Source organism: Nelumbo nucifera, chromosome 2 (genome assembly GCF_055504915.1).
Source record: "Nelumbo nucifera cultivar China Antique chromosome 2, China Antique-T2T, whole genome shotgun sequence".
Taxonomy (NCBI): Eukaryota; Viridiplantae; Streptophyta; class Magnoliopsida; order Proteales; family Nelumbonaceae; genus Nelumbo; species Nelumbo nucifera.
In genome coordinates, this window is record NC_142650.1 from 30,967,120 (window position 1) to 30,983,544 (window position 16,425).

The 16,425-nt window shown below is 37.3% G+C and overlaps 1 protein-coding gene across 2 annotated transcripts; it reads right to left on the reverse strand.

Moving 5' to 3' along the window:
* Positions 1 to 211: 211 nt before the first annotated feature.
* Positions 212 to 5,460, reverse strand: LOC104603346 (two-component response regulator ORR23-like). 2 transcript variants are annotated; one of them, XM_010267359.3, is made up of 6 exons: positions 4,854 to 5,460; positions 4,213 to 4,365; positions 3,432 to 3,827; positions 3,236 to 3,312; positions 1,826 to 3,154; positions 212 to 639 (listed from the first exon to the last, which is right to left on the reverse strand). In XM_010267359.3, the coding sequence occupies exons 1-6, from the start codon at positions 4,996 to 4,998 to the stop codon at positions 568 to 570; spliced, it is 2,172 nt and encodes a 723-aa protein (XP_010265661.1). In that variant the 5' UTR covers positions 4,999 to 5,460; the 3' UTR covers positions 212 to 567. The 2 variants fall into 2 exon arrangements, with proteins under 2 accessions (XP_010265661.1, XP_010265660.1); XM_010267358.3 differs by having other exon boundaries at positions 3,423 to 3,827; positions 4,854 to 5,459.
* Positions 5,461 to 16,425: the final 10,965 nt, after the last annotated feature.

Here is a 16,425-nt window from a genome sequence, read left to right on the forward strand (position 1 = left end):
TGTAACGAACTAAGCAACCAACTCTGGATGCCATGGCCATGCCAAAAAAGAAAGGAAGAGAAAGAAAGGCTTGAATTTATTTATTTTCTTGATAACATGCACCACCCTTAAAGTGTTATAACAGCATGGATGCTGGCTTCCATCTTGTATTTTGGTTCCGAACATCAAAAGTGATATACCTTCAGAGCTTGTACATTAGACCATCCACAAGTTGCCAAAATCCAGTATAGGAGCTATGGCGTAACGACTTGAAATTAATTGCATACAAACAGCTTCGACTTACTATTTTACATAATATAGAAGAGTGGGAACCACCAGAAATAAGAAGGTTGATGGTCTCTCATGCCACTGCTTCATCATCAGGAAATAAAATGAGGATATTGAAAAAAAACAAGAGTAAGAAAATTGGAAAAAGCAAGTAGCAAGTGGAACTACCAAATGGAATTTGATGACATACAGATAAGCAATACATAAAAGCAAAGAGATACATGATTATACAAACTCCTCAAGGAGGCATTTATAATGTTGCAGTCTTTTCTCCTCTATAAGTTGGTAGCTATCAAAGTTTCACATACATGTTCCAAGGGGATAAACATCACAGCCAATGTCTCCATCCATTAGCGTTACCTCATCCCTTTCCTGCACAAATAAATCCAATTTTGTCATCAATGAAAAATGTATAGATACAGATTTTGTAACAACTGTAAAATTTATTTGAAAAATAAATGTTAATACACAATGGGTTCCTTGAGAAGCATACAAAAGGTCGATATTTCTCTTCCTCATTATTTCATCATTTAATAAAGCTCATTGATTACTGTTACTCATAAAGAATTGATTATACAACAGAACAACGTAGTAAAAAGAAACTATTAAAGGTTTTCTTGCCAGAGCAACATCAATTTGTATTCAATACATATATATGTGATATATGTCCAACAGAGGGTAATATTAAGGAGGTCACTCATCGGTGAATATGATGTTGCCACATTTATTTATAGCAAAACAAGTAAATTGTTATAGCAACACCAAGTTAAAAATTCCAAACTATTCTAAGAAACACAACAATTCTTCTGAGAAGCTCAGGTGTAAACAAGAAAATATGCACAGATGGAAAAGAGACATTAATATAAATACTATATTTCATATGTGATCATACAAGACTGACATAGATCATGCACTACAGGGCATGTAAAAAGGAGAATCCATTTTCTGAAATACATGCCAGTCATTTTATTTAGATAAAATTTATGCTATTATGTGTCAGTGTCTCTGGTTTCAAACTGTATGACATGTACTTGTTAACGTCAATAAGTTATTTTACCGAAAAATGTCAATCAGTTCTTCCAATTATATAGTTTTCATCTCGAGTAGCTTGGAAATAACTCTTACTCCAAGTACCATTTTATATTGCACGCTTAAACAAAGTTGACGTAAAAACATGTGTCATGATATAAACTAACGTATCTGTTCACTCTTCTGAATTGACCACATCAGACAGATGTTATATCAGTTTCCTACACTGTTACATGATGACATCCTTGTCTCTTAACTAATCCACTGCTAGGTGGCCTTTAGAAGTCTCAAGTATGATAGCTCTAAAGTCTGATTACATCTCATTCAAATTAGAACTTATTTTTATGTCTGAACTATTTGCATCTAAGGTCTGACTAGATCATCATGTCAGAGTTAAGTCACAAGTAGATCCCTAGAGTTTACTGGTTAGGAATGATTCACAAGGATCATAAATACCCAATTAAGGCTGTAGGAATATATAGAAGAGAAAGACAAACAAACAGTAACCAAGCAAGTTCTTGAAGTTTACCCGTTTAATCATTGCACTAACTAAATCTTCCAAGGAGCCACAATTATTAGAGATGTACTCGCCTTGGGACCTAGATTGCTCCAATAAGTTCAACTTCATGGTTGCGTCCATAACTGACTTCTCAATCTCATTATTCTGCAATATAAATGGAGCACCAGTATTTGATTGGCCAACCAAATTGGCATCTGTGTTTGTACTGCAGACCACACTATTCTGTCCCAAGCTCTGGTTTAAGGGACTCACAACACCATGGCTAGGCAAAGAAGAATTTAAGGATCTGAACATAAGATTTGAGCCATGGGTGTAATCTTGTTTATGGTCTTCCCATCCTTGCTTTGAGGGATAGGTCATACTCTGGCTTATACACGAACCAAAACCTCTGAAGTTCAAGAATTTTGGGTTATCATGTTGAACACTGTTACCAGATGGGCTACCTGCTTGGCATTGTACATCTCTTCTTGAATCCTGCAATGATGCAGTTACTACACTGGCAGTAGAAACATTGAGTGGGTTGCTCCCAAGATGAGAACCATTTGATGAATTATCATCTCTCAAACAACTAGAAGATAAATCTCCATTGTTAAAAGGATCACTTAGTGGCAAAGAGTTTGATGAAAACCCAGTTAATGGAACAGCACTTTGCCAGTTACCATTCAATCTTCCCTGATCTGGCAAGTGGGAAGAAACGCTACCACTAACATCAAAAGGGTCTGCATTCAGTGGAGCCACTCTAACAGAGGATTGATTTGTCAATCCTCCTCTATTTTGTGTCTGTTGTTGGTGTCCTTGTAATACCAAATGATTATTTGCAACACCGAGAAAAGAGTTGCTTGAGCTACCAATGGCCACCCCATTGTCTGAAAAGCTGCTGGCAACTGGAAAAACTTTTGGATCCCCAACTGAACTAGAAAACTCCCCAATGCAGGAAATGCCCTTGCTCTGCTGCAGCTGATCAAGATCCAAAGATGTTGGCATCCCATGGAGTAAGTTACCTTTTTGGTTTCCAGATAGGCTAACCTGCTGGAACTTCCCAAGATCATTGGAGTTGCTGGGGCTTTGAGAGCGACCTAGTTGAATCATTCCAGAAGAAGCAAGCCCACGCAAGCCTAATCCAGCAGGGGTATTCAATCTATTAAGCATCACACCTGGTGGGAAGGAAACAAGCGAAGAATTTGAGAGTTGTGTTGATCCATTCATGGAGTGAAAGTCTCCAAGTCCATCCAGTGAACTCATGCGCAAATAGGATGGATCTTTGACCCCTAAAGCAGCAACCATGTTTGCTTGCTGGTTTGCTACACAACTGATCCTTTTCAGGTAAAGCCTATATTTCTGCAACCATAAAATTTGGTAATGAGTTCTGGAAAAAAAATCATCTCATAAAAATAAGAAAGAAAACAGAAGGTTTTGTACCTGAAGGTGGCTTGCCACATTTTCTCTAGTAAGCCTTTCTACATTCATCAAGTCTAGAATCCGCTTTGGTACAGCCTCTGCAGCAAAAGGTAAAAGGCCAAAAAAATAAGAGAAAGATGGACTTAAGACATTAGCATATATAAGTTACAATGTATTATTGAATATTGATGAGGGTAGAAGGACATACTGTCAATACCCAATTGGTTAACAGCCGCAACAAATTTGCGGTGCAGCTCCACAGACCAAACAACCCGAGGCTTCTTCTGCGTGGATGGATCTTCATTCTCGTGCCCATTTTCCTCAGACTCCTCATCCTCATCCTCATTCTGGTCCTTCCGTTTCCTGTTGAATTTCCCATTCCGTTCTGTGTTTCCAGTTGCAGTTGGCCCTTGTCCACCTTCATTGTCTCCATGATGAGGCTTTTCTTGATGGTTAGAATTATTGTGACCCTTGGAGTCAAACTTCTTTCTCCTGACTACATGTTGCCATATGTTCTTGAGTTCCTCAAGTCGAACCGGTTTCAACAAATAGTCACAAGCACCATGAGTAATCCCCTTCATCACGACATTGGTATCACTATTTGCTGACAACACTAGGACCATTTCAAAAGATCAAAAAATTGATGTCAAAACTCTGCCAGTTGGCTACATGATACAATCCTTAATTTCTACAGAAATACTACAAATTGCTTAAAGTTGAATTTATAAAATTGACACAATAAAGTACAATTTTGATCTCGGTATACAATTAATAATCCAAGAAGCTCAATATCATAGGCTAATTACTTTGAAGCAAAATTCGGATTCATTATACCTACCAAAAAATGCAGATTAATTTTTGGGGGTTAAGTAAACTGCATAAGTTTTATTCAGTGTAAATATATCCCTTCAACAAAAAACCACATATACACACAAGAAAATGGGGACAAAGAAAACATCATTCCATATAAAAATCTGAAACAGGGTCCCTGGGCTTACTGATGACAGGTAGGTCCATTTCGAGCCCCACAAGTTCGAGAAGCTTAAAGCCATCCATGTCCGGCATATGGACATCACTGATAACAAGGTCGAATTTGTTTCTGTTTTCTCTCAACATCTTCAGTGCCGTGATAGCCTGGCTGGTTGTTGTAACTGCAAAAATCATAAAGCACCAATTTTTAGCAAAGCAACGCCACAACCATGTATAAAAAGATAAAATCTAACTAATACAAAACCAAAGACTTATCTGCAATGGCAAAAGGAACATATACCAGAGTTCAACAATAAAATGAAACTAAGCATCAACCCACTTGATAAAACTAAGAAATTACCATAAAGCCTCCTCAGTTAAGAAAGAGAGAAAGCCTTGAAAATCAACTTAGAGAGAGTCTATGATAAAAAGAAGAGAAAAAAGCAGAAAAGAAAAAAGAGAAAAAAAAAATGATTACATCAGAGAGGTCTAAACGAAAAGAAATAAAAATTTCAACCTAGTACTGAAGCACTTAAAATATTCAAACAAAGATAATGATAGAAACACCTGAACTAAGAAAGAGTGAAACATGAACAGCCCATTTACAAAACTTCACTTTCAAAAAAAAAAAAAATGAAAAGGGAAAATAGTAAAGGTTATAAGAATCGACCATTGTACTGGCATCGACGTAGCAGAGTATCTAATAACCTCAGACAAGTGGGATCGTCATCGACGGCAAGGATACGCATGCCCACCGGAAACTGATCCCTCGGTTCATCATCCCCGACAATTCCCAATCTTTCTTCAACCGTCATTCTTCAGTAACAGCTCTCTCCACAGACAAACAAGAACGGAGAAACAAAAACCCAGAAAAGAATCTTTCCAACCTTCAAGCTTCAGCCCTGAAGAGACCCACACCAGAACTATCTCTCCTCAGTCAAGTTCACCGAACTGGGAAATCATATAAGAAGAAACCCAGAGCAGAAACAGAGGCAAGGATAGAGAGTAAAACAAAAGCAGAGTCTAATCAAATGGGTAATCGAGGGGTGATAGAAAAGATTGACAGCAAAGAATGTCTTAGCAGAACAAGACGATTAGAGTCAGCAACGGAGCACGCTGGAGGACGGAGAAAGCGGAGAGAGAGAGAGAGGGAAGGAGGGAGAACTGAAGGCTTTTAACCCGAGAACACAGAAGAAATGAAAAAAAAAATAAGGAAAGGAATACAAAATAAGACAATAATCTCTGTATACATCTCCCATTTTTTTGCTCTAAAAATGCTTGTGAATATAGTAAGTTTAACAGAGACTTTTGGGGAGATTTAACCCAAGAGCATAATTAATTAATTATTTCCTTCTCTCTTTTTTTTTTCATTTTTTTCTTTTACGAATTTCAATGTTTTTGCAGGGTTTAGTTCTGGTGCTTCTTAATCCGGACACCCCCAATGGTCCATAGACCCCATCTTCCCACTATCATTTAGCTGGACCCACAACTTCATTGATCTTAGCCATTGGATTGGTGGCTGGTGGGCCACAGCTAGAAACTAGAATCATTTAACTTTATACAGCCGAAAAGAGAATGGAAATGATAGGGACATATTGTCTAAACTTTTGACAACTTTCTGGCCGTCCGATTGAGATCCTGGTTGTGGCCTTGCATGGATGCATTGGATTCCAATCCGAAGGTTACTGTACATTTTCTTGTGACAAATGTCATGGAACCCACATTAGATTGATGACTGGATGGGCAAGCAAGTGGCATGATATGAGAAGAGGCTTAGAGACCATTGCGCGTGATGGGCCAGTCTGATTAAATTAATTAATTAAAAAAGATTAACGAAAACAAACTCTAGAGGGGTATAATGGTCAAAGGACGGAATCTTCGACATAATTACGCTGAAGGATCCACACAGAATCCTGCCATTATGTTAGCATTGAAGGGTAATAATAAATTGCATTTCTTTTCCAGGACGCCATTTATTTCCTCTAATCATCCAGCGAAGCACTCCCATGCCATACAGTACGGGTTAATTAGTTATTAATTAACTATTCATTAATTATTTAGTGGTTCGTTCGTAAATACTTCGAGTATGAAGGTGCATTTATATTGAACGTACAAGAGCCTACACGTAAGAAGCTGCATCTTGCCACGTTTCGACACCTTATTTGTTGGATGGTCCAACCTGGACTTAATGAGATTCCAGGTTCAGAAAGATAATGTTGGGACGGATTTTGTTGGGAGCTCCGTTTGAAAATTGAAAGTGACATGTCGGCGTTGCGCCGTGTCGGCCGTAAAGAATGGAATGTAGATAAGACACGGCATCTACCGATCCGACTGTATCGGACTAGAATCGGTTATATCGTATCGGAATTTATGGGTTGGTGGACAGGACCAGTCAGAGACCCTGGGAGAAGGCTCTGTTGACGAGGGGGCTGAAGGCTGAAGGCTGAAGGCTGAAGCAGACACGCGTACGCGTGCTTCGCGGCTCTTAGGCCAGTATAAGCGGCCCATTAAGATAATAGTTGTTTTCGCTTTTCTTTTTTCTTTTTTGCCTTTTTAGGTTTTCCCTTTCCTCTGTGATTTGTGAAGCCTTCTGTTTTTTAATTAATAATAATAAATTTGAGTGCATATCGGTTCTGAAAGAGTTAAACCGATATTTTTTTTTTGTTTGTGCCGGTTAGCTCTTTGTTCCCAGTAAGGCTTCGTTTGGGACGGCTTCCGATAAGCACTTCTGTACCTTATTGCTTATTAGAAGCCAAAATCATCTCAAAAAAGTTGGGAATGGTATTCGGTGAAAAAAGAAATAAAACATTTTGGGGGAAGATCTACCCCCGTCTTGCGTAGCTCTTTTGATTTCCCATAAAAAAAAAAGAAAAAACATTTTTTGGCCCAAAAAATCCAGAAGAAAAAAAACCCATGTGAAAACTTCATTTTGGAGTAGGATTGTTCGCGGGTCAGGTTGGGTCAGTTTAATAGATTTTTTTTTCAACCAACCTGACCTGGTTGGGTTACTTAAAGAGCAAGTCGAAACTGACATGCCATTAAGCAAAACCGACCCAAACATAAAGGGTCGGTTTTGGTTGGTTTGTTCGGTTTGGCATTGTTTGCAAACGACCCTATATTTGGTGTAAAATTTCTTACTCAAAAAAAGAAAACAATCCTAAAGACAAAAGTAATTCTCATTTAACTAATGTTTTATTGTTCTTTAATGTTAAAAATAAATAACTAACTAGAAAGAAGAAATTAGGATAGGGATTATCTAATTAGGAAAAGACTAGGAAATCAGAAATTAACTCAGTTTGATTCAGTTTTCGATTGAAACTGAACCGAATTATCGGTTTGTCCCTCTTTACAACCCAAAACCGACTAGTGGTGAAGAAAAATTGACCAAATTGGGTTGGGTCGGTTTGGCATTGTTTGTGAACAACCCTATTTTGGAGAATCCTTTTTACAAAGAAAATCAGGTTTAGAACATTACACCAAATGCTCAAAATGCACTTATCTAACAAGTGCTTATTATTTTAAACTGCTTATTTAAAACCCATTTAGAAGAGAAAAATTGCCAAACACCACCTAAATATCAAGAATCTACTCCATTAATGGTAGGGTTGTTCATAAGAAGGCCCAACCCGACCAAACCGACCAAACCGACCAACCCGGACCGACCCAACCTGAGTCGGCCGGGTTTTCATCAGCACCGGCCGGTTTCAGGTTGGGCAAATTCATAAACCGATATATCGAGTCAGTTTTGGTTTTCTTGTGTGAAAACCAAAACCGACCCGAATCGAACCGAGCCAACTAGTCTTCTAGTTCGGTAGTTCCTACTTAACTAGTTTTCTAGTTCCTACTTAACTAAATTGTTTCTATCCTAGTTTCTATAGTCTTTTACACCAAATAGGAAACCTATTAGGCAATTACAATTAGAATTATGTGTCCTTTTTTACCTAGATTAGAATTTAGAAAGTTTATTGAAATATAAATATTTCAGCCTTCTTTCTATAAAACAGTTTGACTTTCTATTTTATCGATAACTTTTGTCTTCTCTTCTATTTTCTAACTTGGTTCGCCCCCCTCAAGTCCTCATTACGCAATTACAATTAGAATTAGGTGTCCTTTTTTACCTAGATTAGAATTTAGAAAGTTTCTTGAAATATAAATATTTCAGCCTTCTTTCTATAAAACAGTTTGACTTTCTATTTTATTGATAACTTTTGTCTTCTCTTCTATTCTCTAACTTGGTTCGCCCCCCTCAAGTCCTCAACTCAAGACATCATTTGATTTTTGAACTTGGCTCTCCCAACTTTCCCATCTTCTCAAATAAATTTCCTTCTAGTTCTAGGCTTCTCTGTCCTTTTTGTACAGGAGCAAAACCGAAACCGACTCAAACCGATCCAACTTGACTCAAATCGACTAGGTCGGTTTTGCCTATCAGTGGGCCAGTTTCGGTTTCCACCTCAAGTAATCCAACCAGGTCTTGTCGGTTGGAAAAACCCCAATAAACCGACCCAACCCGACCCGTAAACAAACCCTAATTAATGGGTAGAGATTCTATGGTAAGTGATTTTCTGGTTTTTAAATAAGGGTAGGGATAGTGTTAATACAAAGTACACCGATGTATTTGGAAAACGACCAAACAAGTCAGCGCAAAAGATAAATTGATCATGTGTTACTTTTACACTGTTGTTTGTTTGGAAGATCAATATAAATCATGAGAGTATTTTCTAATTGTGTTTGGCATTAACATGAGTGTAAAACAAACAAATATATTTTGGGTTGTCTTCAGATCTGAAACAAGTTGACATCACTCCCTCAAATCTAAAGGACAACGTCTAGATCTAGCTTGGTGTGTATCTTCTTCTTGTTTTATTGCAAGATGGGGATGATGAGATGTCTGGGAGCGTCTTCTGTGTTCTGCGTTCAAACCTATCACAATGAGAACAAACAGTGAGAGAAGAAGAAGAAAAAAAAGAAGAAGAAGAAGAGAAACCTGTCACAAGGAGAACAGACACTGAGAGAGAAGAAGAGAGAGGGAGAGAGAGGGGGAGTGGAAATGACGGTGGTGGATGGTGCTAGCAAATGAACTTGTACGATGAAGTAAAAATTGACGGTAACAGAGATAGAGAGAGAGGAGGAGAAGAAAGGGCTATTGCTTTCACATCAAGTTACTTTGATCGAGTTTTTACACTGAAAAAATTAATGTATTTTATATATCGATTGTCGAAGTAAAAAGGCTTTGAAGGTGAAGTTTTACATTGATGTTCGGTGTGCTTTTACACCCCATCCAAACAGCTGCAAACTGGACCAGAGTGTAAAAGTACACCGAACCAACTTTTACGCCGCATCCAAACGAAACCTTAGGAACCCAGGTCCTACCCTACTAATAATATTTTTGACCATTCGATTTCTTCTAGTCAAAAACTCAACCGGATCTAAGCCCACTATTTATTTTCTGTATCATTGTGGGTCTTGATATCCTATACTTTTTGCGTAAAAATTGATAGGTGGGATGTATGTAGGCAAAGCGTTGCATATCCGTATGAATTCAACGAGGTGAATCAACCAACATAGGAAGAGTAAAAGACCAGGACAGTCGGATCGGTTTTGCCACCGTTTTTCATGATTTCCACGTGTTCTGCACGAGAAGCTAGAATGGTAGGCTTTATTTAATTTTAGTTTTTTACTTTTCAAAGCAAAAGCAAATTGTAGCATAACAATGAGTTGACTCGGATTCAATGGCCTCCTAGATGACAATGCAAAGTAGAAACAGTGAGGTTGGCTCTTATAATCAATGTCCTACTGTCCTTGTCCTAAAGGTTATATATAGCTTGGCTTGAAGTGTTTGGCGTATTGGTCAAATACATAACACAGTGTCGTAGGACTTGGATTATCGGTTGTTACAGTTTTTAGGTGGTTATGTAGTGTCTTAAAAATTGATCCGAAGGATGATCCATTCTTTCTAGGTGGTGTATATGTTGTTCAATCATTTAGCTCAAATGGATTAATCTATTTTCTTTTATGAATTAATAAGAAATCTAAAAGATGAAATTAAGACCACTGAACATTAAAATTTTCATTATACAAAATTATGATTTCTGAAAGTTTTCTTGTAGTCATGACTGATTGATTATGTCAAATAGGTTGGTTTGAGGCTGACACAAATTAGAATCATGACAAGGGGCAGGTGGAATGGTTTAACCAGATGGGTCAATGATGAGTTGGAAGCGTAGTGTCAAGTTCTTAAAAATGTGACTTGGCAAAACCTTTCTTTTGCATGTATGTATTATCAATGTTCAAAATATTTGGTATGTATCGGGTCATATATCGGCTGATATATATCATATCTTGGACTTCCTGAAACGTAGTGTTTCGGGGTCTCATCCGATTCAGGGGGTGAGCAGACATTAAACTGATCCCTTTGAATCAGATTTAAAAAATAAAAAATAAAGAAACAACTACCGATACACTCCAATAAGCCTCTACTAGCAATATTGATATTTTGAACCTTGTGTATTATAATCTGCTACAATTAACAATATTTATCATTTTAAGTTCATTTAAAATAAAGCAGCTTTAAAACATAATCTTATTTTTTTGGATTTCTTTTCTTTTCTTTTTTTTTTGCACTTTTTTTTAATTTTGCAAGTTAAATAGCAGATTTACTGAAATTAGTTAAGAAATATTAGTGTTTCATGGTTAAATTTCTTTTTTGGATATCCATAGCTAATGTTCTATGGCGTCTTATATTTTCACTTTCAATTACATCTAACATAGGTTACTAAGGAGAGTTCTTCATGATTTTTTTGAAAGTATCATTACAGTAAAAAGACTCATAAGGAACCACAAAGGCCTACCTTTTCTTCTTTGAAGGTGGAAGTGTAACAAACCATAATTTAAAATAATAGAATTTTCTAACATTTTATCTAGATTTAAACAAATTTAAAAATTACTAGTGGTATGGTAGCATTCCAACCAAATTGTAAGGTTGAGAGAAAGAGATGGGAACCCAGGTTCAAATATCAAAAGCACAAAGAGTATTATAGGAAAAGCAATTTTAAGAGGCCTACCAGGATACACATGGATACAATGGAAAAAATAAAATATGCATGGATTCCTTAGGAATATTTAAATAAAAATCCCAAAAAAAATTACATCAATAACACTAAGATTGTGTTTGACTCAATAGAAAATAAGAGAAATTATATCAAACCAAACATAGCCTAAATCTAACTTTATCTAAATCTTAGATAATTATAAATAAGGTATATACACATAAAAGCATACTTTAATAACTTACATGGAGTTTGGACTATTGAGTGTGGTGTGATGGTGGATTTCTTTTTAACAAACAAAAGGAATTCAATTTCTTAGGTTTTTTTAAAACCATAAAAATAATAGGACAAGAGTTGATAAGGGGAATTTAATAGAGTAAATTACAGGATAAAGGATTAATGAGAGGAGAGAAAATAGGAATAAGAGTTAATTGATGGAAAGAAATTTGAATTCAAATTTAAGTATCTTAAATCAAGTTCAAAGTATCAACACGTATTGGTCTATATTAGCCGATATGTATTGTATCGGGAGCACCCTGATACGCCCCTATAGAAGGTGTATCGGGGTTCTGACCGGTTCAGGGGGTGGAAGAGCCTTAAACCGCCCCCCCTGAACCAGTTTTGAAAACACCCCTACTGATGTATTGGGCGTATTGATATTTAGAACCTTGTCTTAAACACAAGAAGTTAATGAAAAAGATTGAGAATCGTGTGGTGGTTTGGGGTTTGGGAGTATTAGGAGAAGGAATATGACTCTATTGGGGAAGTGCATGTGGAGGTTTCCTATGGAGAAGGAGAAGCTATGGGCTAGAATAGTGGCAAGTATACATAGGCTGGAGCACAATGAATGGGACGTTGGAATCAGAGCTAGGACCACAAGCAATTCTCCTTAGAAAGCTATTCATGGCCTACTACTAGTTTTTCTCCCTAATATCATGTATGACTTGAATTCCGGTAATTCCATACAGTTTTGGGAACAAACCTGGGTGGGGAGCACCCCTCTAAATGATCATTTTCCATCTTTGTATGCTCTTTCTAATTTGAAAAATGAGTCGATCTCGTCTTTCACCACCCCGTCCTCTTCCACTTCTGGGATTGGGTGGAACTTGGGTCTAAGAAGGGATTCTAGAATTTGGACACCTACCCCCAATGGCTTTTTCTCTTATGCTTCGTTCTTCAAAGTCTTAAGTCAGTTCACCAATCCTACCCTTCCCCCTTTCCCTATTGGTGAGGTTTGTGCAGAGCTATACCCCCTAGGGTTGGTAGTTTTTGTTGGGAAGCCTATCTAGAAAGAATCAACACTAGTGATCTACTCCAAAAGAAGAGACCCAATACTTGCTTGTCACCTCAATGGTGTGTTCTGTGTAAAGCGGATGGGGAAACTGGTTTTCACTTACAGGTGTCTTGCCACTTCGCGAGGTCAATTTGGGATTGGGCTTTCTCCTTATTTAGATGCAGCTAGAATCCCCCATCAGACTTGCAGGGCCTTTTCTCCCCTTCATTTTTCAAGTGGCGGATAAAAAGGGGAAGGACAATGTGAAGAGGACTAAGGACTATAGTATATTGAACATTGTGGGAAGAAAGAAACTCCAGGATATTCTCAGAAACTCAGAGAGGAGCAGCAGATCTGAGGGCTATCATACATATTAGGGCGGTACAATGGCTGAAATCTTTGGAACTATTCACAGATTACACTGTGGATGACATGTTGAGGAAGTGGGGTGAAATTGTAAATTGCACGCAAACCAAGTCAGTAATGAGTGTGGCTTGGACCCCCCACCTAGTGGATTCTTGAAATTAAACTTTGATGGGTGTAGTAGGGGAAACCTGGGACAATCAGGGATAGGGGGTGTTTTTAGAGATGAAAATGGGGTTATTTCTGCTATGTTCTCAGGCTCAATTGGAGTGGGTGACTCCTTTAGAGCTGAGATCTTTGCAGTTATGGAAGGAGTCTGGAAAGCTAAGGAATTGAACATCAATAAACTCATAATTGAAGGGGATTCAGAGGTGGTGATAGGGTGGCTGACTAAATATCAAAATGATTTATGGAAGTACAATAATGAGATGAGGAAATTCAAGTGGCTGGTGCGGGAGATGGAAGTTAAGACATGTTGGATTAAAAGATCGGCTAATTCCCTAGCTGACGGTTTATTTAAACAAAGGACAGAAAGGGATTCATTGTTTTGGGCTAAGCTGTAACGTTAGTGTCTTTTTCTTTTTTCCTTTCTTGAAGTTCTTTGTGACTCTTGGAAGATAAGTGTGTTTATCTTCCACTTGTAAATTTTCTACTGATGAATTAATAAAAGTGTTATTGATAAAAAAAAAAGATTGAGAGTCAATGAGAGTTGTATCAACGATGCTTCAAAGTTTAAACTTTAACATTGATGGGAATAGGGATCAATGCTTCTTTTCGGGTGGCTGGTTGGAAAAGGCTAAGTGTAGAGAAAGTCAGCAAATCGCAGAGGACTTGAATGCCCACTCCCTTGTTTGTGAAGTGGGAGTGGGACTACTTGGTGTTGGTGGAGATAACTATTGAAATATCAGCTATAAATTAAAGTCATAGGACTTCATCAGAAGGGGAAACTTCGGCTGTTTGAAAGCTTTCTCATTTGGTTTCTTGCTTGTCTTCTTTACTAAAACAATTTGGTTGAAAATATTCTTTTACCCCGAATGTGCCATGGACAGGAAGCTCTATCTCAAACAGTGGAATTGGAATCACCTTGGTCACCGATTTTTTAGTCAGTACTACCATCCAGTTTGAACAGATGACATATTTTAAATTAAAAATTAAAAAAAATGGTCAAAAATCGTTGTCCGGATCAAATGGGTCAATAGTTTGATTGCCCAGGTCAACGAATCACTAACCAAGTCAATGGTTTTTAGCCAAAGAACAGATTAGGAGTGAAACGGAATTGATATTCAATGACGATTCAAAAACACTGTTCAAAACAGCCAAAGTAGGGATGATTTGTTTTCAACCTGTTGTTCACTCAACCAGCCAGACCAATTAACCCACCACCTAGTTACAATTCCGGTTCAGGTGAACCCCTAACTGTCCTAACCCACCGTTTTATAAAAATTGTTGACATGATCAATAACCCTTAATTCAAATGGCTGAAGTCGCCAATTTTATCAATTTTAATGATTTGATGTTTTTTGTACTTACTATTTTATATTTTCTTATTGTTTAATATTGTTTTGACATCGTGGTTGACCCAGAGAGTTGAACCACTGACCCATGACCCAGATGATCCAGGTTTTAACATTGGTTTTAATCTCAATGAGTTTGGTCCCCTCTGACTCCCTTAGTCTTCTTAGAAAGCTCTATCCTAGACTTCAAGAGCCTTTACTTAGAATCATAAAGACAGTCACTCTGGCTTTACACCCAAAACAGACGAACCAATCATTAAGACAGTCACTTTGGCTTTACACCCAAAACAGAAACATCAACCCCACAAAATTGCAAGCTCTCTATGGTATGGCCAGTGGGCTTTATCTGCACCCTGCTTTGTCCCCATCTATGCATCTCTATTAACCAAATACTGATCAAAACTCAAATCTTCCCTTCTCTAGTCTAGGAAATGTTTTATCTGTTCATCTCAGTAAAAGGTGTAAAGCAACAGATTGAGCGAATAACGCAATGCCACATGTCAAAGTGAACGATACAAATCGACAGCATGCTGTCATGCCACATTGATCAACCGAAAGATTACATCTGGCATTGGGTTTGTCATCCTGACAAAAATGCAAATTGCAAGATCAAATGGGCAATGGACTAAATCACACAATTCTGTTTGTGTTGGCTTTGCATAGACAGATGCACACATTTGATAGATACATTGAAATATTCTAGCGCCCACACAGGATTAGCATTTGACTACTTGTGTAATCCATTATCAATCTTGTGTTGAAAGGAACTTAACTTATTTCCCCAAGAACTCTAAAAGAAAACAAGATACCCCAATGATCTCCTGATCTTTTTTGAAGGCATCATTGGTTGACTAAACATTGAAGTTCAAAAAGGGTTCAAAGTATTCATAAGCAAAAGCTAGCTCTCATTGTCTTGTTTATGTTTTAGACAATGCTGTTAGGTGATTTAATATTTGTTGTTTTACACAGAAAACTGTTGTTTATATATTAAAATATATCTCTGGAGGATTCATTCTGAGTGTAAGATCTAAGATTCCTCGCTTTTTTAAAGTCACATGACATACCTTCAGTGTGAAATAAAGTAGTGGTTGCAGAGAGGTGTACATTACTTGGTAAAATGCATATATCTTCCTAGTCTACACAATGCTGTCTCCCACAAGGATAAATACTCAATTTAAAAAACAGTTGGGTGACTTCCTACAAGCTTCCTTTATGTTATTTAATTTCCTCAAATCTTGCATCATCACATAGTTCATAGTTCATACCATTGGTTCCATTTTGTGCACATTTATCAAAACCTAACTCACAGTTACCCATGTTGAATTTTGAAGTTATTGGGGGTTGGAGATGGGTCCCATAGTCTGCATAAAGAGTCCTCTTGGTCAGGTGATCCTATTTTTTCTTGTTAAACCCTCAAATTTACTCAGTTTCTTCAGTTGAGGTATTGACACTCCAGAAGATCCTAATTGTTTGATGGACAAGAAAATACAAGACCCCATGAGAAAAACAGACAAGTTGGGTTCTTGAGAGTTATGACAACCCAAAGACAGAATCCATCAAATGGACAAATTTTGTGGTTTATAGTGGGTCCAATATTGCACTGTGAGATTTGATAGGAAATTGCTCTCCTACAATGTAAGAGACATAAATAAATAATATCTTCCATGCATGTGATAAACGATAGAGGTCCAGTCACATGTGTGAGGTGTCCCCATAAGTTTGGCTTTTTTTTTTTAAATGATTAAGAGTGGTTAAGTGGAATTCTGGCTGCTTACAAGGGCATCTTCATTATTATCTATTATAGAAATCCAACTTGATGTGTTCTTATAATCTATCAAAAAAAAAAAAAACAAAAAAATATTTGATGTGTTCTTGTATGGGATATTCCTGGGATTGTTGGATGCCCTGTATTAAGTTGAATTCAAACTAGAATGAATTCTTAACTCTAGAAAGAAAACGTCTCAGGCTTCAATAATTTTTCCCAGCTAAGCATTTGTACGAACACCTTAAATGTAAAATACAGAATATGAAAATTAAGAAGAATAC